General features: G+C 58.2%; 1 protein-coding gene across 1 annotated transcript; it reads left to right on the top strand.

The window, feature by feature from the left end:
* The first annotated feature begins 40 nt into the window (after window positions 1-40).
* NKAIN1 (sodium/potassium transporting ATPase interacting 1) lies at window positions 41-27,275 on the top strand. The gene is made up of 7 exons (XM_082777760.1): window positions 41-180; window positions 20,393-20,530; window positions 20,635-20,715; window positions 22,033-22,230; window positions 22,890-22,950; window positions 25,198-25,279; window positions 27,060-27,275. The coding sequence occupies exons 1-7, from the start codon at window positions 127-129 to the stop codon at window positions 27,067-27,069; spliced, it is 624 nt and encodes a 207-aa protein (XP_082633886.1). The 5' UTR covers window positions 41-126; the 3' UTR covers window positions 27,070-27,275.
* Window positions 27,276-27,909: the final 634 nt, after the last annotated feature.

Raw genomic sequence — 27,909 nt, 5'->3', positions numbered from 1 at the left:
GTTGCTGGTGCCCCCCTGATGGTCGCCGGGTGGCGGTTCTGCTGGCGAAGGGGAGGCTGGTGAGAAGCTGGAGGAAGGCGACGCGCAGCCACGGTGGGGGAAATCCGAGGCTCCGGCTGGGAAACCATGGGGAGATGCAATGGGAGATGTACGCTGGTTGGATTCTGCTGCCTGCAGCTGGTAAGCCGAGGGGCCGTGCGCTCATCAGCATGCCGGGTTGTGCTTTGTGCGAAATGCTCGCTGTCACCGCTACCCGCTCCGTCTCGGCGGTGACCTTGCTGTGGGACCAGCTTGGGGATGCTTCAATGCGACCCAAAAAAAAAAAAAAAAGGCAAAGAGAAAAGAAATGTGACCCTCCTCCCCTGCTTCAATCCAGTGCTTGCTGGAGTTGCAGAAGAGGAGACGGATTTGAAACAGTTCCCAGTGCTGTCAGTGCCTGGGGATGTGTCTTGAGCAGGTGTGAGCTTTGTTTCCAGCTGCAATCTCTTCTCTCCGAGTTAGCTGCTGCGGGTGGCTTCCCATCCTGTGCTCAGCAGCTCCAGGGATGGTTCTTGGGGTGTGGGTCCCTTGCCTGAGATTTGGCAATAGTGAAACTTGGAGCCACAGCCGGCACTTTGCAAACTCCTGCTTTTGAGTGGGACCGGTCTGCTCGCGGGCTGGGGACACTCGCACGTTGGGGGAAGAGAGGACAGACAGGGTTCATTTGAAAGGGATCGGGGATATTTGCAATAATTGTGTGTCGTGCTTTCCACCGCCCGCAAATCCATCTTCATCAGGCTGGTGACAGAGGGCCAGCCGAAGGGAGCATGTGGGGCGTTCGGGGGGTTTCTGATAAAACCAGCAACCACGGAGGTTGCAATTAATTATCCAGGCGCTTTTCCAGGCAGGTGGTTTGTTGAACCTGGTAGTCAAGTGGCACCCGTGGAATTACATTGTCACCATTCAGCGACTGTTGGGGGGCTCAGCATTGCAAGGGAAACAGGGAGGGAATTGCTGAAATGTTGCCTGGCCAGCCCACGATGTCCCCATGGACTGGGGGGTGACCAGGCGGCAGAGCGCTGTGGATAGAGGCGGTGATGTGTGTGATGGAAACGGGCTCGGTGTCTGCTCTTGCGGAGAGCTTTGGAGATGATGGTGGCATCCTGCTGACAGGCAGTTTCTTCCCAGCGTCGCTCCCATTCATTTTTTATCTTTCAGAAGGCCATGGCCGTGGAGTTGTTCTGACCTTGCAAAAGGTGGGGAGCGGCTTTTCCTGGGGCTAAGGGATGCTTCAAAGCAAATTAGTGCTGGGGGAGCAGAGCATCATGCTGCAGGAATTGCCTTCTGTGCCCTGAAACTTCCCCGCTGCTGCGGTTTGGTCGGTGAAGTCTTGCTTTGCGCCTCGCTTCTGTTCCCGCTTATTCAGGATAAAAATGATGGGTGTTTCCTTGTGTGCGGGAGTTTCCTGGCTTTCGGTCACTTTTTCCTTCACTGCTCAACTCAACAAGAGTCTTGTTGGCATTTATTCTGCAGGGAAATACTCCAGCTCTGTAAAGAGAGGAGATTTTGATGCGTTTATTTTCGGAAATGAAACAAATCAGTGCGAGCTCCTAGGCTGGGAGAGCAGCTCCCGCACGCAACCGGGGAAACTTTGTGATGCAGCCTGAGGCTGGGCTTTCCACCCCATCCTCACCCTGTGTGTCCTAGTGCTGCTGCGGCTAGGACAGGCTCCAAAATTGTCTCTTTTTGGTGGCCCTTCCACCCCTGGGTACCCCCAACTCTCCCAGGTTGCACGATGCTCTCCAGGAGGGAGCCTGGGCAGAAACGCCATCCTGCTGTGGGACTAGGCCACCCTGCCTCATCCCAGCACCAGTGCAGGATGCGTGCTGCTGCTCAGGGCTCTGGGCAGGCTGCGGACCACGTGCATGCTCCAGCTGAAGCTCCCCGAGATGGTGGTGGCCACCACAGCACCCAGCCAGCCTCGTCGCTTGCTCTGGGCTACCAGAAGGCAGCAGCTTGAGCCCTGCTGGGCATGGGGAGGTGCCCCCGAGCACCCAGTGCTGAGGGGTGGCAGCAAGGTGGGGCCACGTTTATGTGGGGTTGGGGCTTGCAGCGGTGGCACAAGTCCTGGTCTCCTGGGGAGGAGAGGAGCCTGGAGGCCACGCACGGCAGAGGATGCTCCTCCGGGTGGGCTGCCCCATGTGGTGGCACCCGAACCAGGCTGGGGGCTGGTTTGCTGCCCACAGGCTTCTGCCCAGCCCCGTGGCCATGAGCTGCAGCACCCCAGGCAGTGCATCCCAGCCCCTGTGATCACCCAGATAGCGCAAACGCTCCTTCACCGCCGCCTCGAAGCACGCGGTGAGCCAGGGCTGCAAGTGCCGGGTGTTTCCGCTCCTGGGAGAGAAGAAATGCCAGCCATAGTTTGCCTCTATTTGCGATTTTCCAAGGAAAAGGCTAAGAAACCAGTGAGTCATTTACCAGACACGCAACGACAGCCTCAAGAGGGGCTGGCTGGAGATATTTATGATTATGAGATGAAATGAAATCAAAACTCTCTTTTTACGCCAACTATCCAGGAACAAGAGGCCACTTAATGCTGCTAGCATCAGGTCGGCTCGCCACACAGAAGTGGCTCTGCTGGGCTGGGGGCTGGGGGTTCGGCTGCTGCTGAAACCAGCCGTTCCCTGGGACGCCCGATGTTGTCGGGGGAATTTATGTTTTCTTTATGCGAGCAGTAAAGCTGCTGAGCTGGCCAGATGAAAAACAAACCTGCCGTGCCCTTCGCCACCGCCAGCACATGGGAGCTGTGAGCTGCTCCTCTGGTTCATTCCGAAGCCTAACGGTGGAGGCTGGAGGTGGCAGCCCCGCTGTGTCGCCCTCCTCCCGGGGCTGCTTGGGTGCGGGTGTGGAGGCAGGGGGATGCCTCGTTGTTTGCCCCACTCCCACCACCCCTCAGCATCGCTCCGAAGTGTTTTGTTCTGTTCTTTGTTCCTCTCCTTTTCCTTTAATTGGCTGGGAAAGCAAAGCTCGGTTGATGCCTCCCGCCGGGCTGAGCCTGCCGGAGCTTGCCCAGACGGTGCTGTGCCGCGCCGTGCCATGGTGTGCCGTGCCGTGCCATGCCAAGCAGTGCCATACTGTGCCGTGCCATGCAGTGCCATGCCGTGCTGTGCTGTGCCATGCCAGCACTGGCCTCCTTCCTCCTGCAGCCTCCTGGGGCCAGAGGTGCAGGCAGAGCAGGGACGTGTCTGTCCCATCCCACCTGTCCATCCCACTGAGGGGTTTTCCTATGTGCAAACCTCCAGGATGCAACCCACAGTAACCGAGCCTGCACGAGGAGCTGGGAGAGAAGCTAATGAGTGACCCCAGGGCGTCGGCCTAACGAAGGATGGGTGAGGGCAGCTCATGGTCCCAGCCGCTGCAGTCCCCCGCTCTGCCTTGTGCCATCCCTTTGGGACACCGCAGCCAACCCTCAGTGGGGTCGTCCCCACTTGTCCCCACTGCACCGCGCACCCCACAGGCACACACCCACTGCTGGCACCAGCTCCATCGCCGCTGAGAGCCTCCGATGGCCATGGGCATCTTTTGTCCTTGCGTGGTTGCCGTCGTGCCCGAGCCCGTGCTTGGGGCCAGCGCGAGAGAAGCGGGACTGGAGCTGCCCCCACCACCAGGGGTGGGGGGAACGGAGCCCGGGCTGAACTCTGGATGTGGGTTTTCAATTACACAATTAAATGCACAATTAGGTATAATTACCAGTGCTCAGAAGCCGCGACTGTTCATAATAGGCATGTAATCTACTGCAGTCACTGTTTATACTGCTCAGCTCTGCTCCCTAATGATTATGGAAAGCTTTCACATTTGCATGGTTGCCATGGAAATTGGGTTCGGGGCTGACAGAGGCATCACGGATAGAGGACCCCACGGCTCCCCGCGCCCCTTCACCACGGGCCGGGCATGGTGGGTGCGTGCCCAGGGGATGCTGCGAGGGCCGGGGGTGCTGCAGGGCAGCAGGACCTGAAGGGGAGGGATGGGGATGTTCCAGGGTGGGCAGCACCGAGGGGATCCGGCGATGACATGTGCGTGTGTCAGAGGTCCGCGTGTGTCCGGGCAGGTGCAGAAACCCCAACCCAACTTGTCACCAACCTGTGCGGCCACCCCGGGAGCCGAGGTAGGGAGCATGGGTGCGGGTGGCCACGGAGAAGCTTCCCAGCATGGCGAGATGTCCGCGTGCATGAACATCCTCTGTTGTGCACACGTGTGCCTGCATTATTCATACAAAGTGCTGTGCTTGACAGTCTGCTATAAAGGTTTATTGGCATGCGTTTGGGAAGGAATGGTGTTACAGCTCTCAATTAAAACCGCTATTAAAGCGCAGTATGTCTAAATTTGCAGGGCTAGCTAATGTGCACCCAAGAGTATTAAAGGGACCGCTGGAAGATCTCTCTAAATCATTAATGCTGATCCGCAACAAAGCTGGGAGCAATGGGAACCGTTCAGAGGGCTGGAAAAAAATGTCTTGGAGGGCTGGGGTGGAGAAAAAATGACTGGGGTGAGCCAGAAAGCCGTGGGCAGCCTGGCTTGACGTGAAGACCTGCGAAAGCACAGGAAGGAGAGGCTGATGCATGATGTGATCAGCAAAGCCGAAAAGACGGTGGCGTAATTGATGTCTCGGAAAATGAGCCTTGTCCAACAAAACTTGCTCTTGTTTCTCAATGAGCTCATGAGTTTGGCTGATAAAAGTAACGGCGTTGACATAATAGTACTTAGATGCCGATAAGCGATTTGATTTAGCCCCGCGTGGCTTTCTGTTAGAAAAAAATTAGCACTATAAAAAATCAATGCAGCCGGGATCAGGGAATGGAAGCTGGGGAAGCATCAGCGTGCGCTGGGGCTTGACTTGGAGGGGCTGCGTGCTGAGCTGGGGACCCTTCAGCACCCGTTTCGGTGCCATGGGAGAAGGCACAAAAGCACTGCTGGAGGAGGCAGCGACTCTGCCCCTCTCCATTGGGCTGCTCTGGACTTGGCTCCGTGCACCCGTCCTGGTGGCTTTGGCCGGGATGTCCCCGCGGTGACAAGCGGAAGCGGTGACACATGCCCGGGGCTTTCACTGGCTACGGAGCGAAGCGGGAGCCCGAGGCTCCCGGATCAATAAACATCTTGGCCGGGCTCCTGGCTGCTTTGTTTATTTGCAAGCTCTGAACTCTGCCTCTGGCTGAGCTCCGGGCCGGGAGATAATCACCGTGTGGGGAAGTAATACCTCAGTCCGGGCCTACTTGGTGTAATTTGGGCTAGAAATCCTATTTTCCAGCAGACACTGGTGTGCCAGAGAGGGGCCTCGCCCTGCCCAGGTGAGGTGTTTCAGGAGAGTGAAGCTTCCTGGTGGTGGGGTGGGCTGGTGTCGGGGTGGTGAGGGGGCAGGGGTGACGATGTCCCCGTGGGGAAGGGGGGGACTCCCTCCCCCAGCCTGTGCCCCTCTGGCACTGCTGCACCCCAATGTTTTCCCCTGGGAGGGAGGCAGGGGCTCCTCTGCATGGGTTTCTCAGATGAGCAGAGGATTGCTGCACAGGAGGAACTGTGGGGGCTCAATAATTGAGAAGGATTTGGGGATCAGACGCTTCAAAACTCATTGCCATGAAATTCCAGCACTCCATAACCATGGGATGGGAAAGCTACTGGTAAAAAACAGCCTGTGGGGTCTTAGTGGGAAATTAGGGGACAGCCACCAGTGAACTCACATCCTATCCATGGGCCATTCCATGGCTCAGGTCCCTATTTAGGACCCAGAGCCAGTGCTGAGCCCATGGCACTGCCATCCCGCCTCACCAAGTGCTGGCACAGCAGCGAGCTGTGGTCGCTGGGAGGATGCTGGGCTTGGGCAACAGCACCCAGCATCCTCCCAGCCTTGTGCCAATGGTCCATGGTGGGAAATAGGGCTGGAAAAGGGCTCTGTGACCCCACAGGCACCGCGTGCCACCCCTGGGAGCAGGATCCTGCCAGCATCGCCTCCCTCCAGCGAGCAGGGCTGGGCACACATGGGTGCTGCAGCCATCGCTGGGTACATCTTTATGGAAAGGGGAGAAAAACACCAGAAACAGGCAGCAGAGAGGAAAGAGGCACAAAAGCGTGACGTTCCCATCAGTGCCGGCCGCACGTCTGATAGCTCCTCCAGCGCCGGCCGGCAGATGCAGGTTATTGCGTATTGATCGCTGCGGCGCCCGGCCAGGCAGCGCTGCAGGCACCGGGGATGGCCTCATCCTGGTGACATGGGCTGCATCCCCATCCCCTGTCCCCTGGGGTGGCCGGGGACATCCTTGTCCCCATCACAGCACGGAGCTGGGGGTGGGTTTTGGCTGGAGGGGATGTGTCGGGGGTTTAGCGTCTCCTGGGAAGAGGCTGAGTTGTGTGGGGACAAAACCTCCCAACCCGGCAGGATGCTTGGAGGTAGGACAGTGTGGGATGGGACCGCTGGCATCTTCTCTCCCTGTCCTGCAGGTGACTATTCATTTCAATTTTCAAAATCTGTATGTAACAGCCTGGAAAAAATGGAAAGGAAAAGTTGGCACAGAGCAGCCCAATCATATTTAAACAGGACATTAAACCCCAAGTGTTTTATTAATAAGATTAATAACCACTTGGATGTGGTTGGCTGGGAAATTTCACACATTTTTCACTTTTCACTCTGTGGCAGAAGGAGATTTGGGGGAGAAAAGGCCAATTGCCCATCAGCCTGCACCTGGGCAGAGGCTGCGGTGCAGGACGCAGCACTCCCTGTGGAGATACCCAAAGCCCCCTGGCTTTAGGTGATTGTGGGTGCCCTTGGGATCCCACACCACACGATTTGCCTTATTATTCAGGATTATTATATTTTCCCAGCGGGCGCATGGTGCTGCAGGCACAGCAAATCTTGCTGGGGTGAGGTTTCCCTGTGCTCCACCAGGGACCCAATGCTGGGAGCCCCAAGGGATGCGGGGCTGTGTCGGGGTGCCCAGCACAGGGGCAGCACATCCCGGTGGTGCCGAGGGGGTTTTAGCAAACAGGAGCTTCAGGAGAGGGCTGAAGGAGGGTGGATTTTGAGGGGTGAATGCCAGAGGTGCTCTGATGCCCCGAGGAACCAGAGGGGTATTTGAGGGGTGTCAGGTTGAGACCCCACACAAGGTCATCCCTGTGCAGAGATGTTCCAGGCAGTTTCTGTCACCATTTCTCCTGTCACTGGGCGGTGTCCCAGCACCCTCCTCATCCTCACTGCCCACCCCATGTCTCATCCAAGCAGAGCACACAGCCGCTGTGCCTGGCCCAGGTCACTGTCATGCACAAGGGACACAACCCGAGGCAGGGCAAGGACCAAGGTCGGAGTGCTGACCTCCTGTTTGGCTCTCAAGGCTAATTGCCTTGATTAGGGCTAATTAGTGCTCTGGGCCAGTCTGGTCTCTTCGATCAATAGTGCATCCCTTCCCCGCTGCACGTGCGCAGGGCAGAGCCAGGAGCACAGCCTGGGGACACTGAAAGGAGCCGGTGCCGTGGTTTGGTCTCCTGCTGGGGAAGGAAACACAAAAAGCTTTGGGGGAAGGGATTTGGGAAGTGATGGGGCTGGGGCATGGTCTCCCCGTCCCCTTTTGTGGCTGGGGGCTGCAGGGAGCTGTGGACATGTCACCCTGGGGCTGGGGCACTGCCTGATACCTCGTCCCCTGGGCACGCTCCTGTGGTCCCACGGGGACACCAAGGTCCTTCCCTTTTCCTTTTTTTTTTTTTTCCTTTTCTTTTTCCTTCTTCCCTTTCTCCCCATTTAGGCCCAAAACCTGGCCCCAACCCCTTCCCCACAGCCCGAGGGGGCTCACCAGCATCCAATCTGTGCCTCCATACCCCCTTCTGCTCCTGTCCCCTCCTGTCCCCCCCTGTCCCCCCAAAACCACTGCACCCAGCCCCTTGCTGGGCAGTTACCAACCCCCCAGCAGCCCACCTGACTCCCCCAGTGATGCCATCCCTCCCATCCCATTTTTGTCCATCCTGGCCCATTTTTATCCATACCAGCCCATTTTTGTCCATCCTGACCCATTTTTGCAGTTTCTGGCTCAATTTCCCCCCCCCAGAGCAGCGGGGGGCAGTGGGAGTGCTGCGGGCGGCACATCCCCAGGGCATCTGCAGGGATGGGGATGGCACCGAGCCCCCACACCGGGGCAGGGACCGAGGGCACCCTGGGAGCAGCGGGGTTGGTTTGGGATCAGCGCCGGGGCTTTTTACCCGCCCGGGAATTCGCAGCACGTCCCTGACTCGGTGACTCCAAACACGGATTTAATTTGGCAGCAGGAGGCTGTTATTGTTACGGCCCGCTCAATAAATACCAATTGATTATTAAAGGCTTTTTTTTTTCTTTTTTTTTTTTTTTCTTTTTTTTCCCCCTGAAGCTCACCACTGGTGAGGTCCCCTCCAGCCCTGGGGGAGCGCGTCCCCATCCCCTCCTTGTCCCCTCATCGTCATCCCTAGGGCCGTCGGCTCTCCTCGGGCTGTGTCTCTTGCACCCGCCCTGGCTGGCTCCCGGCCCCAATTATTTTTAATTCGAGCACCCGAACAAAAGGCTGCGCAGAGGCGGCGAGCTTGGGGCACCCTGGGGAGGCGGCACTCGCCAGACAAAGCAAAGCAAGCCCTAACGATGGGCATCGCCCGCATCCCCTCCCCGCCATGAATTATCCATGGGCCGCATCCTCCCTGCAATTAGCGCTGTCGTTAATGGGGCTGGGGACCCCAAGGAGTAAGAGGTGGAGCTGGGTGCTGCTGGGTGCTGAGCGGGGACAGCCCCGTTTCCCATTTGTGGGGACCCCAGTCTTGTTGTCAGGCCATCTGTGCTGTCCTGATGGGTTTTCCCCTGAATTTGTACGTGGAAATCCTCATGGGGAAGCACCAAAAGGGCGATGGCTTAGGGCAGAGGCACGCTTTGGGTGCAGAAGTTGGGGCAGCATGCACGTCCCAGCTGGCAACTCCATCCCAGGTGGCTTCGGGGGGAAGAAACTCTTTTTTTGGAGAAAAAAAAAAAGCCATCCCTGTGGCCTCTTGAAGTGGCATTCAGCCTGGCATGGAGGACAGCCCCGTATCCCCATCAGACGTGGGTGGCTGAGGTCTTGCTGTTTGGGGTGCTCGGGGCGGGTTCAGCCCCAACACCCACAGCACCTCGGTGCCAGCCTAATGCGGTGGGCATGAAAAGAGGAATAACCGATTAATAAAAGCAATTTTTATGGATGTTTAAGAAGTCTCTAATGAGCTCCCATCCACTGCAGCTGCTAATCGCTGTGTTTAATAATGTGCTGGTGGTCACGGCGCGCTCTGCTAAGGCGCCTTATTAAATCCTCGCCGTGATGAATGGGAAAGGTGGCAGCATGCTTAACTGCAATTGTTATTTTGCTAACGTGCAGCAATTGTTGGAAATATGAAGGGCTTCAGTTCTATTAGGGCTGCACATCCATACATGCGTGCCCATTTGTTTCCAGCTTTTGTGCCTCTCCAGCACTGATATTCCTGCCGGCGTGGGAAGATGGGTTTTGGGCTGTTGGGTTTTCAATAAATGGGATTGCTATTAAATTCCTAAATAGTAACGGCAGCGCTAATGATGTCCTGCACAGCCCGTTGCTCCTTAAAGCACCCCAAAAGAGCCTTGTGGCTGCTTGGGGGAGCCCCCAGCAGCCGAGCTCTGGCTCTGGTCCTCGTGCTGCCGTGTCCGCAGCCACTTCCCACCGCGTGCTGCTTTCTCATTCCGCCCCTGGGAAGATTTATGGAGCCACCAGCGCCGCGTCTCCCTGCCGGGCCCATCCGTCTCCCCGGCTGACAATAACTCGCCTTTAATATGTGCATATGAAACCCGTAACCGCTGTCACTCCCCGTCCTAAGTGGCTCGAATTAGAGGCTTGAAAAACGAGGGCAAGCGGCCGAGGCGGTGGCTGGGCACCCAGCAGGTGGGAGGAGAGGGAGGGCAGCTCCTAAAGGTGCTGGGGTGGGTGCTGAAGGATGGGGCTGATGGATGGAAGGGCTGGGGGGACGCCTGTGTGCCGTCCGTGATGTGACAGTGAGGATGGATGGGGTTTTGGGGAGTGTTTCTAGGTCAGGGTGGGCCCTCCACCCAGCGCACCCATGGGTGCCATCTCCGCGCACCCCTCCAGCCCCTCATCCCCGATGTGGGAAAGGGCTCCGGGAGCATCCCCCCCGGCAGGCGGCTCTGCCCTGCCATTAAAACCAATATTTGGGAGCCACGCGCGGCTTCGCCTCCCCAGCGGCCGCCTCCGGCTGCTCCTTTGGCGGCGGCGATGCTCCGGGGGATTATTTTTGCTCCCCGGTTCATTAGCGCGGTTGTTACCAGGCAGATTCCTCGCCCGATTTTCTTTGCAGCCTGCAGGTCGTGGGAGGAGGGACTGCCGGTTTCCATAGCAATACGGTTGGCTTTAATCAGTATTTCTTTCCTGGGAGAATTGATTACGAAAGGTGTCACTAAATAAGTCAGTAAATTGGATTTTTTTTCCCTTTCTCTTTTCGCCCCTCTCTCCTCTATCAGATTATATTAGCAGCGTCTTTGAGTCGCTGTTCGAGATCCGGGGGAAATTACCTCTTGCTTCTTGCAGATGTTGGACTAAAGAACTTAACCAGAAGAATTAGCATCGAAATTGCCTGCGGCTTAATCCTTGTCCAAACGGTGCCTTTTATTGGGAGCCAGGAGCCAGCAGCAAATCTCGCCTTCGCCCCGGGCTTGGCTCTCAAGCTGTGTCACCCTGAGCCCTCCCATCCCTGCCGGGGCAGGAGCGGGGGGGTTGCAAGTTTTTGGAGGTTGGTCTCACCCCAGAATTTAATATTTAGGGATTTGGGTTCCCTGTCTCTCTCCTATCTTCCCACCTCACTTGCTGTCCCCATGCATCCCCCAGATTTAAGCTGCGGGAGCTCCCCGAGGCCACCAGCACCTCTGGCCAGAGCCACCTTGCTGTCACCTCCTCGTGGGTGTCCCCTATATTGCATTAATGCAAGAACACAACTTTCTATATTCTGTAATATAATTTAGCATTTTGATTCTACAAACAGTCTGCCAGGCTCCCCCGTGCCCTTCAGGTGCAGGGTGCATCCCTCGGGCTGCCCTGGGACAGCCGTGCTCTGGCGGAGGTGCCCACGTCCCTGGTGTCACCGCTGGGGACATGGAGGAGCTGGGCTGGGACAGGGACACGGCTCCACTCGGCATCCCCAGACCCGCGGGGAAAGCCCCCTCCTCCACGCACTCCCCCATTTACTAGGGATTTTTTTTAGGGGGTGTTGCTACGTTTTAATTAATTTTCAGCCTCCAAGTGTCCATGCTGCTAATGTGCTTTCTGCTGTGAGTCTTCAGTTTAATCATCAGCCGTGGCTCATTGTATCTAATTGAGGTGCTTGATTAATCACAGTTTTATTTGTCTGAAAGCGTGTTTGTTTGGAGCTGGCATTGGCAGGAAGGCATTTGCCAACGTTTTCGTGCCCTGGCCCAGCAGCCGCCCTCAGCTGGGTGCCGGTGCCTTGGTCTGGTGTCACTGCCACGTGTCCTGCTGGCAGGGACAGCGACATGGGGACATCTCCCTGGGGGCTTCTACAGGGCTGGGGGAGCTGTGGGTACCTCCAAGGCTGAGCTGGGGACTGGGGAACTGTGTTGGACTGGGGCTGGGGGGTTTGTTTGTGGGATGGGATGGGACGGGGTAGGGTAGGGTGGGATGGCCATGGCCATGGCCATTGCCCAGGTCTTCTCTTCCCTTGATTTCTCCTCTTGGTCTAACTTAGGCTACAAGTAGTAATTCAGAAAGGTTCAGCCCAAGTCCCTTCCCAGGCCACCCAGCCATCCCCACCGGTGCTTCTGTGGGTTTGCAGCCAGGAGCTGCTCTCAGCCTGGTATCTGCCTTTCTCCAGGCTTCTGGTCATCTGCCATCCCATGCCTCAGTTTCCCCATTAGCCTGGCAGTGAGGATGAGACGAATCAGCCCCTCCTGGCGGTGCTGGTGGCCCTGGCTGCTCAGCTCCACCAAAGGCTCCGTCACCAAAAATCGCTCAGTGTTCCCATCAGCTGGATGTTAACGAAAGGAGCTCTTCAATTGCCACAGCTCAAGAAAGGGACAGCAACCGGAGCAAAGTGGCATGGCCAGGGCATGGGGTTGTGAGGACATCCATCCTGCCCCAAGGAGATGGTGGCATTGTCATTTGTCACTGTGCTCCTTGGCAAAGCCCAGCCACCCTCTGCAAACGCTTCTCAGTGTGATGCTGAGCAGAGCAGGACTCAACCCATTTCCCAGGTGGGTAAACTGAGGCACAGCAGCTCCGGGGCAGGTCTGGCCCATTGCCTGTGTCCCTGCTCCATCCCCTGTGCCCATCCTTCCCCAGGACCCTGATGCCAACCCAAGGCATGGGGCCACCCCCCCTGTCGTCCTCAGTGGAGGGACCCTGGGGACCATTCTGAAGTCATTTGTGGGGACAATTAAAGCAGCCCATGAAATGCTTTGTCAGATGGAGCCTGTCTGCAGGAGGGTGTCAGCTGGGAGGCAACTTCTGGTGGGGAAGTGTGGGAATGAATCACTTTGACTTCCTTGTCTTTCTGTCAGCGGCAGTAAAAAAAAAAAAAAAAAAAAACACACCAAAGTCTCATCTCAGCCTTATCGCTCCGGTTCAGCATTTATATAACAGTAAAAATAATAGATGCAATATTGTATCTCCAGCCTGTGCGCAGTATAAGTAGTATTTGAATGTGCTCTGAGCCTCCGTATGAGCTGGCTGCCACCATCGGATGCGCGGAGGTTTCCAGAAGAGCTCAAACAGCTCCTCGTGGGTGGGATGGGGCTGCTTGGGAAGAGCCCTGGTACACGATGGGACCCCATCACCCTGATTTTGGGTTGCAGAGAGGATGCTCAGCTGGCTTGTCCCTTGCTGGAGCGCCTGGGGCTCCTCGCAGCGCAGGGCAGGGTGACGGCAGGGACCGCTGCGGGGACGCGGGGTGACGCACGTCGAGCGTGAAGGCAGCAGGAGCCTGGTGGGTCTGGGGGCGCACAGGGCTGTTGGGGTGCTGCTGGCTCGGAGGTCTGGGGACTTGGGGGTGTCTCCTGCCCCGTGGGTCCCACCTCGGCTTACCCCGAGGAACCAAGCCCATTGCCTGTGGTGTCACAGCCCGGGCAGGGATTTGGGGACCCTGGTGTGAGCTGCTTGAGATGCTCGTCCCCCCATCAGGCATCTCCATGCTCTGCCTCAGTTTCCTTTCCCTAAACTGGAGCCAAACCTCAAAAATGGGAGGGTGCTGGCTGTAAGCTGCCTTGTGCAGCACTTGGTGACTTTTGGACTACTTTGGGGGGACACCCGTGGGCTGGCACCACCAGCTGCCACCGGGCTGCATCCCCCGGGCTGCTAGAGCTGGGGACAGATTTGGGAAGGGGCCGGGGGTGCCCTGGGCCAGGGGGTGCCCTGGGACGGGGCTGATGCTCGCGGTGGGGGCACCCATGGGTGCCGGGGTCGCATCCTGCCCACGTGCCGGGCTCCTGGGGCGCGGCGTCTAGACAGCCGGGGCTGCTGCTGCGTTCCCATGGCAACGCGGCCGGATGCGGCGGCCGGAAAAATTAAAGAAATAACGGGGAGGAAAAAATGGCAAGAGACAGCCAGGGCCGCCCGGGGCTCGGCAGGTGATGGGGAGCCCCGGGGGGGACCCCAAAGCTCTGCCTGTCCCCCCACTATCTCATCCCATTGATCGGGGATGCGAATCCAGCAGTGCTGGGATTTAGGGGCAGAGAGGTCCCAGCAGGGGCTTTGCTGGGGTAACAACACCTGCAGAGTCTGGAAAAAAAAAAAAAAAAAAAAAAAACAACCCCACTTTCTTCAACCTCGCTGCACAACCACCAGCAAAAGACCCGATTTGTACCTTTTTCGCCCCCTTTGTGCCCACTTTGTGCCCGTGATGCGGTGGGGCTGCAGCTCGGCCCTGGGGCCGCATCCAGCCCATCGCCGCCCGCTGCGTGGGGGCCCGGCGCTGGCTCCTTTAATTTATTTTCATCTGCGCCGCCGCCTGCGATTTCACGAAGGATTTTGCAAGTTGGAAGTAGGTCAAGAACTTGTTTCCAAGTCATTAAATGAAGTCCCTGGGTTCGCAGCGGTGTTTGCACCTCGTTAATAGTCAATTCGCTCGCTTGCCATTAATTTAAATCGCAGCCAATTTCCCTAAGTGGAGATGTGCGGCTCCTGGGGGTGGGTGCGGTGCTGGGGGTGCCCAGCGCAGGGTGCTGGGCAGGATCCGGCCCAGGCTCCATCCGTGGGTCGGTCCCACGCACTCCGGTCACCCCAGCACCGCTCAGCACCCGCCTGGGGACACCCAGTGCCACCACCTTCCCGGGGGCTCCAGCAAATCTCCCTTCCCGCAGGACACCCCACTGCCAGGTCGGATCCTGCCCCACATCTCTGACCAAAGGGGTTCCCACCGGGCCCCAGGATTTCTTGCAAAACCTCCCAGAAACGGGGCATTTCTGGCAGCGAGCAGCCGCGGCCGGCGCGGGCTCAGCAGGGAGCTGCGCTCGCCGCATCTTTGGCCGCGGCAGAAGGGAATCTGCGATGGAAAAAATCTATTCAAATGCAGCTAAATGAAAGTAAATCCCTGGTGAGCCCCCGGCATATGGTGTTCAGAAGGAAATAGCCCGGCTGAAGGATAATGGCCCGTCGGGGGGCAATGAATCCGCGCTCGGCTCCTGCCACGCCGCAGGGACGGGACGGGTGGATTTAAGCTCGCTGCATTGTGCGCGGGGCTTTCGGCAGGGATTTGTGCCCCGGCGCCCAGATGCTGCTGCTGACATCGAGCTCGGTGCCGCTGAGCACGGCAGGAGGCCCGGGGGCCGCATCCTGCTCCCCTGCCAGCCCTGACCTCGCTGCAGCCCCGGCAGCTGAGCTGCACGTTGTCGCCTTGCCAAGAATCGTGTTGGGATCGTTGATCCTTGGTGCTGAGTTGGGGTTAAAAATCCCCCCTGCAGCATCTCGTGTTTGGGGTTTCATCCTCTGTCTGCCCTATCTCTCCCCATGGGCTCTGGGCTGTGTGGGTCTCCAGGACCCCTGGGGATGGCGAGCTGGGACGTGGGCAGCACCCAGACCTGAGCCCTCCTGGAGGGTCCCCATGGGCTGTCCCCAGGGGTCCAACGCCAGTGCACGGAGCCCAGCACCTGGGAGGGGCTCAGCATCCCTTGGCAGTCCCAGCACTGGGGCTGGAGCCCCCATCACCTGGCTGGTGACACTGCTGCCGTGCTGTAGGGGACAAATGCCAGCAGCAGGCACCAGTGATGTCCCTCCCCAGTCTCCCACTGTGCCTGGCTGGCACAGGATGCCATACTGGGATGCTGAGCTGGGATGCTGTAATGGGTTCCATAGTAGGACGCTGCACTGGGATGCCATACCAGGATGCTGTACTGGGTGCCATACTGGGATGCCATGCTGGGATGTCCAGCTGCTTCCCAGTCTGTGCTCAGCCCAAAAGCAGGTGGCTGAAGGCAGAGGCCACAGCAGCTCATCCTGTCCCACACTGAAGGACCGTGCTGGCCGCCTTTCTCAGCTGCTTTTCCCCCTGCTGCTTGCTCAGCTTTTGATGAGAAATTTGTGGCACAACAAGGGAACCGCGGACACCGAGGCGCGGGGGACATTTGGGGACCAGGGAGCAGGGGAGGTGTTGCTCCCACTCCAAGCACTGTGCACGAGTGTACATTGTCCTGCTCCAGATTTGGGGATTTGGAGCCTCCAGAAGAACTAGGCAGCTCTGCTGCAAGGGGCCAGGGTGGAATTCAGGCAGCCGGAGGTAGAGACTGGGAAAAACGGGGAAAAAAAGGGGATTTCCCCCTGCCCAACCACTAAAATCACCATTTTCCTGCTGCTGCTTCCCTGGGGAAGTTGCTGGGCTCTGCTGCTGACATTTGGAGCCGGGAGGAAACCTGCCCGTCGCACTTCAGAGGGTTTCAACAAAGCCATGCTGGCAGGTGAAGGGAGTGTTTTCCTCCTGATATTTCCCAGAGGGGGGCAAGAAAAGACACAAAGAGTTTTCGTTCAAGAAGGTGACGTTTCCCCCGCCCCCCCCCCCCCGCCCCCCCGAAAGCATTCTGCTTATGAAAAACACCTAAAACTGTTGTTCTGTAGCAAAACTGCCCACGTAAGAAAGAGCGAGCAGGATGAGCCCAGGGCAGGGAAGGATGTGTGGTGGCCTGGTCAGGGCTGTCCCCACTGTGCAGACCCAGAGGAGCCACCACAGGAAAAGGGGCTGGGAAATCATCACCCGCAGTGTGCCCAGCATCCACACACAGCTCCACAGCTTTGTGGGGGGACAAGGGAGACGCAGCGACTGCGGTGATTTTTGGGGTGTCTGGCCTCATCCTTATCACTGACCCATGGGGATGCTCAGGAGCGAGCAGGAGGGAGGGACTGGAGGGACTGTTCCCCCCCCAGCTCCCCTGTGGCTATGGGGAGGTGGAGGGGAGCCTCCCCCAGCCTCAGCGTGTTTTTTTCCATCACGGGAGCTTGCTCCCATCTCTCTCCACTGGTTAATTATTGAGGCTTTGGGGGCTGCGATAATATATTTATGCATCTGTGTCAGCAAACGTGTCAGCCCCATCGCAGCTGAGGCGAGAGGATGGAGCGCGGGGGGGTCTGCAGCCACGCAGCGTCCCTGGGGGAGGACGAGGGGAAATAAGGCAGGCGCTGCGGGGTCCTCGCAACTCGCGGGTCCTGGGGTCGTTGTGTCCACCCACGGCCAAGTCCCCTGGCCACTGCCTCTCTCGGTGGTAATTAAGTGGTTTTGGACAGGGCTCTGAGAGCCATTAGCTGTGACAGTTGTGATGGGAGGGTCGGCTGCCGCGTCCTGCTGCCTCCACCCCGTAAACCCCAGGCAGGGTCTGCGCAGGGGGGTTGGGGCCGTGGTGGCTCCTGGTGACACCAGGACAAGGGGCAGCCCCCAGCTCTGTTGTCACCCTGTAGACATGGTGTTTCAAAGAGGACCACGTGTGGGCGATGCTCGTCTCCATTTGCCCCTGGTCCTTGTGCCACCGGGCAGAAAAGAGCCCCACGTCTCCTGCCACAGCCCTGCAAAAGCCACCAAAGTCCTGCAGCCCCCCGGCCACTGTCACCAGGGCCATTATTATTTTATCTTAAACCCACAGGGGTGGAAGCAATAAGAGAACAAAAATTGCAGCTGCAGGGCAGGAAGGTTTCTGGTTTGGGAGGTCTCGGATGCAGGAGGGATTTGGGGATTTGCAGCTGTGAAACCTCCAGGCTGTGAAATCTGGCACGGGTGCACACAAATTGTTTGGTGAGTTGGGTCCGCGCAGCCCTGCCCATGCTGCCAGAGCAGAGCTCATCTCTGAGCCCTTGCCTCATGGTTTACTTAGTGCAGGCTGCGAGCAAAGGGCTGGGAAAACTCATCCAGGTATCGTCACGGGGCACCGCGGAGTGATGGTGCCACAGCCAAGGGGTAATGTGGGGACAGCAGCAATGGGAAGCTCCTTCCCTCTTGAATTTGGTGTCAGCCCACTAAAAAATCACATTTTGCTCCAGCCCTGCCTCCTTGGGCTCTGTGTCTGGCCAAGCCTTGTCCCTAATGTCCCCAGGGCACCTCCCCAAGCTCTAACCGAGCCCAGCCACTTTGGCTCCTTGATTACAATTAAATCTTTGTGGGGACCACGTTTCAATTAGCAGGACTCTGGCGTGTGCCTGTGCCCAGCTAATTGGTATGATTTGCTGCAAAGGGAACTTTTGGGCCGATCGATGAACTAGAGAGTGTTTAATTAAGAGGGAGCCCTAAAACTCGTTGCATTGATCAGCTGCAGGATTATCTTAATTAGCAGTGGGCCAGTGCGGGGCTGCCCAGCCCCACAGCCCCAAGAGCATCACCTGCAATGTGGGAGCAGAAATAAAGAGGGGAGCAGGGTGCTAATGAGGGTGGGTGGTTAATGTGGTGTTATTAGCGTGGAAATTGGTACCTGGGACCCAAGGAGGACAGTATGGGGAAGCTGTGCTGAGTTTTGGGGGTTGGAGGCTGCTCAGGTTCCTTAGAGGCTTCTCGCAGGGCACACCAAGGGCTGGCAGAGCTGCTCCCTGCCTTTAAGGCAATGCAGAGCCCTGCAGATGGGCTTCCTGATTGCCCTCGTCTTGCTTGGGGGCACCTTTCTTGAATTATTGCCCAAAATTGTGTAACCACATCTTCCTCTTTGCCTGGAGATATGGCACTGGGTGTCTTGGAGTTTGCTCCTGAAGGATGGGGAGAGGATGCTCTGGGTGCTGGAGCAGCCCGTTGAGTGCTCACTGCAACGTCTCCACGTTTCCTCTTTGTCTCCTTATTTTCCTCTGCTTTAAGCAGGACTCACCAGGGCTGAAAGATGCAGGATTTGCTCTTAGTGCTGAGGGAATAAGCTCAAACAAGTGCGCACGCAGAGCAGCGTTTACCTGCTGGGGCAGCTCTGGCATCGTTTGTCAGTGCAATTAGCAGCCCTCGCTCAGCCACGGGGAGACCACGGTGTCTGCTGCTAATTTTGCCTCTCCGTGTAATGAAGAAGGATTGGGCTGGGTGTCTCGATCAGGCTCTTCTCTGCTCATCCTCACTCCTCCAGCCTGTTCCAGCTTGATGGGCTGGGATTAGGGAGCTGCGTTGGCACCAGAGACATCCCCTGGCTCCATAGGATGCTCCTGGGGGCTCTTCCCAGCCCCATCCCTTGGGTAGGAGGCTTGTTGGTACCCAAAACCTTGCAGCTTTGGGTCTCGCTCCCGCTAAGCAGCTCCATCAACAGCCACCAGATCGATGGACGGCTATAAAACCGAGCACCGCGCTCCTTGTATCATTTATTATTTACATCCCTCGATTTAAAAGATTTACAGCCCAGTTGTGAGTATTTCCAAAGGCTGTTTCCTCGGAGAGTTTAAATAGTGCAGGAGTGAATTAAGCCTCAATGCAAACAGCCCGGCCCCAGGGGCTGCGGGGCTCCGTGGTAGCTTTGTGTTGGGTGTGACAGAGCCAGGACGGCTTTCCTCTGCTGGCTGAGATGTCCCTTAATTAGAGCTCTCACTAACCCAGCTCAATGAGCACTAACACAAGGGATGCTTCGTGGATGGGAAACTGAGGCACAGCTGAGGGCACCTTGGCGGCCAGGCAGGACGAGATGCGTTCGCTGCGGTTCATGCTGGCAAAGCACTTCAGGAAGGATTTTCACCACCTCATCTATTTCTGCTGTAATTAGGACTTATTAAGTGGGGCTGAAGGGTCTGGCAGGGTCTCTTGGGGTGCGAGTGCTGTGGCCCTGGGGCAGCCCCAGCTGTAAATCCCCTGGGGGTACTTCAGGAAAGCCCAGCGCCTCCAGCAAACATCCAGAGCCCTGCTGCAAGCAAAGCCAAAGTGTTGATTTTTGTCCAAATTGCTCCTTTTTAGCAATAATCTTCCTCCGTGGTGTCTTCCCCCCACACCCATCAGGTTCACGGTGGAGAAACTGAGGCACGGAGCGGTGCGGAGGGCGGCTGCTGCAGGGAGGACTCAGGTCTGCAGCTCGCTGGCTTTGCTGGGTAAATCTGGGGCATCTCTGAGAGAACCGGGGCCAGGCTGTCAGAAAGATAAATGTAAAGAGGTTTTGTGTTTGTTTTTTTTTGGCAATGCTGCTGGAGATGCATCTTGCTGCAGATGTGTTGCTGTGGCCCTGTCTCCTGGAGGATGGGGGTGTCTGATGTATGCACCCCAAAGCCCCCTAAAAACCCACTGCAACACGCCGCTCAGATTTCTGCTTTTTAACTTAAAACAGTCAGCAAACGCCCCAGGGCTCCCAGCATACCTCTGTTACCACCTCTCCAGAAGCTAATTCTGTAATTAGGAGTAACAGACCCTGAGCTGGTGGCAAACGCAGCCATAAATAAACAAGGGGCTCACAGGCGGGTACAGCAGTGCCTGTCCTTAATTTTGCCAGCCGCGTGGTATTTACAGCTGCTCTGGCTCCGTGGTCGTGGCTTACAGAAGATAACAGGGATAAAAATGGAGCGGCGTTGAGTGGGGAGGGCGGCGCACGTGGGGCAGGCACGCGGCGAGGACAGGGAGAAAAATGTCCTGTAAAATATCAGGGGAGGCCGTGCCCTAAATGGGATGGGAATTACTCCCTGCACAGGCTGAGCAGTGGGGAAACTGAGGCACGCAGGGTGTTATGGAGGGGGGGTGAAGGCTCACGGCTCCCCCCTGCCCCTTCCCCAGCACCCGCTGGGGAACGTTCCCAATAACTCCTCGCCCGCCGTGATGTATTTGCCTGCCGCCGGCCAATGAATCATGCAGACGTTTCAGTCTATTGTAACTAATTGTCCATGGGATTTCTCATTAATTACACGATGCTCTTTGCCTTTAATGTCCGCGGAGCTGCTGCCGGTGACTGATTCCCCGCGCTGTCCCCTCCTTTGTTCTTCCCCAGATAGCGGCGCTGGAGCGGCAGATCTTTGATTTCCTGGGCTACCAGTGGGCGCCCATCCTGGCCAATTTCTTACACATCATGGCTGTCATCCTGGGCATCTTCGGGACCATCCAGTACAGATCCAAATACCTCATCATGGTGGGTGCCGTTCAACGGGGGGGAGCCGGGCAGCGGGAGGGCACGGGGGCTGCTCGCGGTGCCACGCAGCATCGTGCCCTGACCGCCTCGCTCTGTGCCGGCAGTACGCGGTGTGGCTGGTGCTGTGGGTCGGCTGGAACGCCTTCATCATCTGCTTCTACCTGGAGGTCGGGCACTTGTCGCAGGTAAGCCCCAAGGCGTCTGTGGTATCGGGTGCTGCTGCCTCCCGGCCTTCCTCTTCTCACCTTCCTCCTCCCTTCTGTCCCAATCCATCCCTTCCGTCCCAATCTTCCCATCCCTTCCATCCCGTCCCTTCTCTTACATTCCCATCCCATCCCTTCTGTCCCATCCTTTCCATCCCAATCTTCCCTTCCCATCCCTTCTGTCCCAATTTTCCCATCCCTCCCCAACCCATCCCATCCCACCCCTTCCACCTCCCCCTCCCCATGCCTCTGGCTCTGCTTTTTGGGGCGGCTGGAACCAGCCCCTGGGGTGCCCCCTGCCCCTGGCACAGCACCCCCAGTGCTGGGGGAGCCTCGCGGGGATGGGTGCTGCCAGGTGCAGCGCTGACCGTGGGGGTTTGGTGGGACAGACGGACGGACAGATGGATGGATTGGCCGAGCTGGGGACACCAATGGGGCAGTGGGAGAGCAACGTGGTGGCGTGGTGCAGGAGGGGCCTCGGGGGCATCGAGTTAATGAGGCTGATGAGCTGGGAACTTCAGAGTGCTCATTAATCACCTGCCCGCTCTGAGCAGTGCCTGGCTTTGTGGGCGGTGTATATTGGGTGATGCCACTTCCAAACGTGGTGCTGAGGAGGTAGAGCAGAGAAGGGTCTCCATCCTGCTGTGCACACTGCGCCGCATGGTGCCACTTTTCCAGGGTTTCCTGGGGCTCTGGGAAGGTTTCTGGGGTCTGCACATGGCTCCAGCAACAAGGGCAGAGGGAGAGCCTGACCTCCAGGGATGCACATGGATGGACAGGGTGGAAAATACTGCAGGGCTGCTGCAAATACTGCAGGGCAGCAGCCACCAGCATGCTCTGAGCCTGAGTCTGGGATGTTAAAGTATAATTCTCACATCAAAAGAGCAAAACTTAATGTCGTGATGAGGTGTCACACATCGCAGTGGAGGTGGCTGCATGGAAGGAACGCGCAGCACACGGCTTTAGAAGCTGAAGCCCGGGAGCAAGCCCAAGCCCCTGCTGGTACTGAATTTCAGCTCAGTGCCATGCACACCCGGAGCAGGGGCAGCAAACCTTGGGAGTGACAGCCTTGGGATGGGGAGAGGAGTAGGTTAATTGGGTGCACTTCATTAAAAGATCTGCTGCTGCTGACCTGCCCTCGGTGGGGGCTCCGAGCAGCAGGAGCTTCGTGCAGCTTCACAGCGGGGATTTTGCTCATGGAGCATCCTCGGGTTGGAAAAGCCCTTTTTCTGTCCACCCCTCTGTGAGCCCAGGTGGGATCCCTGGGTCCAAGGTGGTGCCTCTGCTCCCCTCCCGCAGGACCGGGACTTCATCATGACCTTCAATACCTCACTGCACCGCTCGTGGTGGATGGAGAACGGGCCGGGCTGCCTGGTGACGCCGGTGCTGAACTCCAAGCTGGCCCCCGAGGACCACCACGTCATCACGGTCAGCGGCTGCCTGCTGGACTACCAGTACATCGAGGTGGTCAGCAGCGCCGCGCAGATCTTCCTGGCGGTAAGGGCCCCCCGGCACCTTCCTCTGCTCTGAGCTGCTGGGCTCTGGCGAGATGTCCCAGCACCTTGCCACACCTCGGTCCCAGTTATAGTTCATGGGTGGCTTTGGCTCAGCTGCATTTGGGAAGAGAGGAGCAAACAGGGCCCATGCGAGGTCCCTGTCCATGCCTGCATTCCCCAAAACACGGCACGGTGTGGGCTGGGTGCTGCAGGACCATCACCAGCAGGCAGGGGATGTGTTGGTGGCACTGCGGGCACCAAGGGTGCTGCTCCTCTCCCCGCCTGGCCTCCCACGGGTGCTGTGAGCTGGAGAACAGCGGTGACAAAATGTTGCTGGGAGTCTGAGCCCATGGGGATGTGCTGTGTGCTGGAAATACAGGGTCCCCCTTTCTGAAATGGTGACACTCTCACCTCGGGGACAAAAGGGCAGAGGGGAGGGGGTCCTATGTGGGTGCAAAGCTCCTGGGGAGCTCCGGGGGTTGCAAGGAAATTGGGGTCCGGAGCCATCCCACCTCTATGCCCCGAACCAGCATCCAGCTGGGTGCTCCCCAGCATCATCACAGTGCCAGGAGCAGCTCCATCCATCCCCCCACCATCCCCCTCGTCGCGGTGCCGCTCGCCCCGATAACCGGCTTCTCCCTGCCCGCTCTTGTTTTGCAGCTCTTTGGCTTCGTCTACGCCTGCTACGTCAGCAAAGTGTTTCTGGAGGAAGAAGACAGCTGTGAGTGCCTTTGCTATTAGTCACAGGGGCGAGCTGCAGTGCTGCAAAAACATCCCCGATAGTGTGGGGGGCAGGCAGCTCTGGCTCAGGGCAGGTGAAGGGATTGTTTTAGGGGATTTTGCCCCTTTTTCCCCCTCTGAGGAGTCAGCTGTGCTGTGTTGGGGTGTGATGTGCCACCCATGCCACCACCTCACGCCAGCAGTCCTTCCAGTTCTGTGTCACAGCCCCGAGCTGCCGCATCTCCTGTGGGTGCTGTGGGATGGCAGCGGTCACATCTTGGGGTGCAGAACGGGACCAGTGCCACCCAGAGTGGGGTTCCACCCCCCTGGGACAGAGCATCCCCCCGAGGGTCCCCAGACCTGCATGGCAGCAGGGAGCATCACCAAGCCGTTGCCCCTGCTGCACGCAGCAGCCTCTGAGCCCTGATAAATCCACAGCAAAACTCCCCCCTCAGAGTGAGCCCAGCCCCATGAGAGGTCTTCAGCATCCCCGTTTTGCTGTTTTCTGCCCCATTTGGGAGGTGCTGCTTTGCACTTGGCACCAGGGGGTCCCACAGCATCCTGCCGCTGGCGCCCCAAGGTGTCACCGTGCCACAGCCCAAACCACAGGGTGCAGGAGATCAGCATCAGATGCAGTGGGTTCGAGGCCATCCTCACACCTCCCAGCTGCAGCCTCTCCCTGCCTCCTCCTTCCAACAGCCCCGTGGGACACAGGGACCAGGAAATGTGGCACATTGTGTCCTCCTGGTGAGCGTCCCCATGGACAGACTCACGGCCAGAGCTGCCAGACAGGAGCAAATCATCCCCACCATGCCCGTGGGATATGTTGTGCTTCTGAGTGGGGCAGAAAGTGAAATTTAAGCCAAGAAGTGGGCTAATTCTTCCATAATCTACATTGTGCATTTCGCTCCGACAATAATCACCGCAGCCACCCGTACGGAAGTGCTGAGTACCCCGACAACAATTAAACAGGCAGTTACGGCCGTGGCCATCCAGCCCCATTAAATGCTCATCTGCCATTAATTAATTTGTGCCAGCTGGCAGCCCCAGCAGCCGGGTGGAGGCAGCGGTGTGCTGCGGCTGCCAGCACGGCAAAGCCACCGAGAAGCACCTGGCGTCCCCTGTGTCCTAGCAAGAATGCGTCCATGTGGGTGCCATGGAGGTGCGAGGTCCTTTGCTGGTGCTGGGTCCCATCATAGCACTGGGAAAAACCCTGGGGAAGCTGTGGGAAGCCTGGGACCAGGCTCAGCATCCCCAGGATGAGGCTCAGCATCCCCGGGGTGCTCTCTCCCTGCCACCGCCTCTGTAACCGCTGTAGCAGAAAGGCAAAAAATCTCCGGGTGAAATTGGACTCTGCCTGTTGTAATAACTCGCTTATGGATCCGGGGATCTGGCACAGGGCTTATCTGCCGCCGCTGTCTTTGAAGCCTGTTTGCATTCCAGGCGGCTGCGCGACACTCAAACAAACTCAGGCGTTCGATACACTTTTAATATTAATGCCGCTGTAGCCGAGATTCAAATGTATCTTTTTAATGGAATATCTTATTAGATTTGGAAATGGATGGGTGCCGTTAAAATTGAGAGCTGGCTGAATATTAAGTCAGAAAGACAAATAAGGGGCAAGCGGCCTCCCTCGAGGGCGAACCCACACGCGAATTTCTGCTCCGGGGGCATTTGTGGGGTGGCTCCTGGGCGAGCGGCCGTGCTACAGCTCCCGCGGTGCCCGGCCTTGTGGGGTGATCCCGATGATCCTGTGGGATCCAGTAGAAGCAAGGACCTTACATCTCCAGGGTAGCAGTGGGGGTGAGGATGGGGAAGGCCCCAGGTGCTCTGCGTGCAGCCAGGGCTGGCGTTTGGTGCCACATCTCCTCCGGTGAGGCCCTGGGCTCTGCCCTCCGCACTCGCAGCGCTGGAGGAGGATTAAATCAGCGGGCTGGCAACGCAACCACAGCGGGCACGAGAGCTGCTGTCTTGGTGTCTGCGATCCTCCTAAATTACATGCTTTAAACGAGACGTAATTCCTCCATAATTCCCCTTAAATGCCCACTCTGCAGACAATGACAGGGTAATTTCACCCGCTTTGTCCAGCCCTTGGCACGAGGCTGCTGTGCTGGGGTTGGTCCGTCTCGTCTCTGTGCACCGTGGCCGGGGCGCAGCGCATCCCCGGGGTGCAGCGAGGCCCCAGGGGGTGTGGGGAGCCCCTCGCCCCCTGCCCGGCTCACCCCGCTGCTCTCCCCCTTCTCCCCAGTCGACTTCATCGGCGGGTTTGACTCCTACGGCTACCAGGCGCCCCAGAAGACGTCGCACCTACAGCTACAGCCGCTGTACACGTGAGTGCGCACCGGGGGCAGGTTTGGGGCTGCTCGGGGACCTGAGAGCCCCCTCGGGCCACCTGTGTGACCCAAAAAGGGTTTGGGGCCACCGGTGTGCTCCATGGCAATGGAAAGTGGATTTTGGAAGGCTCACGCCCCGCTTTGCTTCGTCGTGGGTTGGACAGGGAGCTCCATCAGCCCAGGCCACAGCTGGGGGCTGGATGGTTTGGGGGGATTTGTGCCCCTCTCTGGGTGGCAGATGGGAGCTCTGGGGTGGGGGCACAGCGGGTGCAGGCTCTGCCAGGCTGGGCCCCCCGGGGCAAAGCACTCAGCGACTTCTTTCCTCTCCCCTGCCCATTAAGCTTAACTAGATAAATGCTCAAATGAGATAAGGCTGCAAAATCTACAGGGATTAGCCTCGTTCGGGCTTTGCTGGTTGCCAACAATTAATTATATTTTAAGTCTCATATGCAAATTCAAGGGCATGCCAGGCAATTATATATGCAAAGAGGGGACTGCGGCGAAACAAATGCATTTGGGATATCGCTGGGCTCTCACCGGGAGCTGTGCCAGCACCCACCACCCCGGGGTGTCCTCGGGTGCCCTGGCCTGGTCAGCCCATCCCCTGGGGACACAGTGTCCCCTGGACAGTCACTGCCATGGGAGGAACCTTTTGGATCTGCCTTTGTGGGGCAAATAGCACCTTGATAGGGTTTCCATTGCAGACTGGTTTGTTTGGGGGGAAACTGGGGAGAGAAGATGGCCTCAGCACTGCAGACTGACACCGGGGCTGGGGTGACCTGGACTCGGGGAGAAGAAAGGGCTGGGACCAGGGAAGGGCCCTGGAAAAGGGAAGGTGCTGGCAATGATCCCAGTGTGCTGCAGCTGGCAGGGCTCTGGAAAGGTGTTTGGGAAGGTTTGGTCCCAGTGCCCACCTGCCCAGCACCAGCCACACACTCTGTCAGTCCTCCCAGGGATGTACAAGTGAGCTGGAAGGAGCAAATTCCTCCTGGACCTGCTGGACATGAGCATGGGTTGAGGCTGAGAATCCCAAATCCATTGCAGGCGTGGACAGGGGCTCGCATGAAGGTTGCAAAACCCTCCTGGCTTTGCTTTAAATGGGATGAGCAGGGGAGGCTGGGGGGGCACAGCTGGGCCCCCAGTGCTGTGGTGGCAGCTTGGATGTTTGGCTGCTGCTTACAGCTCATGCCAGTGAGACACCAGCACTCACAGGGCCTGGAAGTTTGCTACAGGAGCTGGATATTTTGGGGGTTTCCACCATCTGACCCCACAGTGCTTCTTTTTGGGGACAAACATGCTGTTTCTGGGTCAGCCCGTGCCTGGAGCCATACCTGCAGGCTGCTGTCCCTTGTGTCCCCATGGGCACTCGAGGCAGGATGAATCCATTCTGCCTACAGCCTGTGAAATTAAAGCCTCTCAGGCAGCTCCCAATTAGCTGTAATTGGATTAAAGCCGGCCGTGTAGGAGGGTTTCCACCCAGAGGAAGAAGGAGGATGTGCATGTGCATGTCCCACACCACATCCCGGGTCTTGTGGAGCTGCAGCGGTGGCACCATGTCCCCATCGTGTGCTTGCCCTGCACCGCTGGAGCCGGGGGTCCTGGTGAAATAAGGGTGAGGACCGCCATCGGCCACCCCAGCGGGTCTCTGTTCTCAGGAATGGGCAACGGGTGGGTGCTGGTGGCCGTGACTCCGTGTCCCCTCGCTCAGTACCATACGGGGATGCGTGGGGACACACAAGCACCAGCCCTCACGCCGCCTCTCCCCTTTGCTCCCCAGATCTGGGTAACCCCATGCCCTGAATCCACCCCGGCCGGCGTGGGACAGGACCCCTGGGAGCCACCTGTCCCCAGCCCGATGCCACCACCACCGCCCCGGAGGACGGGGACCACACTGAGCCGCTTCCCCCAGCCCTCCTCCTGCTGCCAGGGGGGCCCCGCACCCCAAAACTGGAGCCGAGCGGGGGCTTGAGCATGTCCAAGGGCTCCACCGCCGGGTCGGCTCCCCAAGCAGACGTCTGCAAGGCCACGACATCTCCAGGTCGCCCACAAAAGACCCGAGGAAGCCCCCGGTGCTGCAGCACCCGGCTCGTGCTGTGCCCGAGCCCCCTGGATGGGCCCAGCATGGTGGGGACGTGGCGGGGACATGGGGACACAGCGGGGATGTGGGCTCGGTCAGCGGACACCGTTTTCTTCTGTTTCTCAGACCTGGTTTTTAATTTGAGCAACGCGTCCTCTTCCTGCGTGCTGGGCAGGAACGAAGCACAGGGGATTTGGGGCAAAACCCAGTCTGTTTGGGGCAGCTCGGACCTGCGGGGGATAACTGCAGCGTGGTGGCAGCGTGGCACGAGTGGGGCTGCTCCGTCACTTGTCCCATGGAGAACTTCCTAAAACACTGGATTTGGAGTTGGGATGGCACAGACCTGGGGTCTCGTTCCCAAAAGGCACCTGTAGCTGCACCAAGGGGCTGGGGCCGGGCTGCCCGCGGTGCCACCACCCCTGGGACCTGGGGGGACATCGTGTCCTGCCACCAGCCACCACCTCCTGCCCGTCCGGACACTGCCACGTGTTGGGGTTCCTGCCCCCGCTACTCGAACGCTTGAATTTGGCAATACCGACGCTGCTCTCGA

This window comes from Aythya marila (assembly GCF_965140915.1).
Source record: "Aythya marila genome assembly, chromosome: 22".
NCBI classification, from domain to species: domain Eukaryota; kingdom Metazoa; phylum Chordata; class Aves; order Anseriformes; family Anatidae; genus Aythya; species Aythya marila.
Note: the sequence above shows the minus strand (reverse complement) of the source record. Positions and strands in the feature narration are given on the sequence as shown.

Excerpts from the sequence above, each read along its gene's own strand:
- NKAIN1 (XM_082777760.1), top strand. The coding sequence starts at position 127 with ATGGGGAGATGCAATGGGAGATGTACGCTGGTTGGATTCTGCTGCCTG. Across the intron at positions 181-20,392 it reads GATTCTGCTGCCTGCAGCTG|ATAGCGGCGCTGGAGCGGCA; the intron begins GTAAGCCGAGGG and ends GTTCTTCCCCAG. Across the intron at positions 20,531-20,634 it reads GATCCAAATACCTCATCATG|TACGCGGTGTGGCTGGTGCT; the intron begins GTGGGTGCCGTT and ends CTGTGCCGGCAG.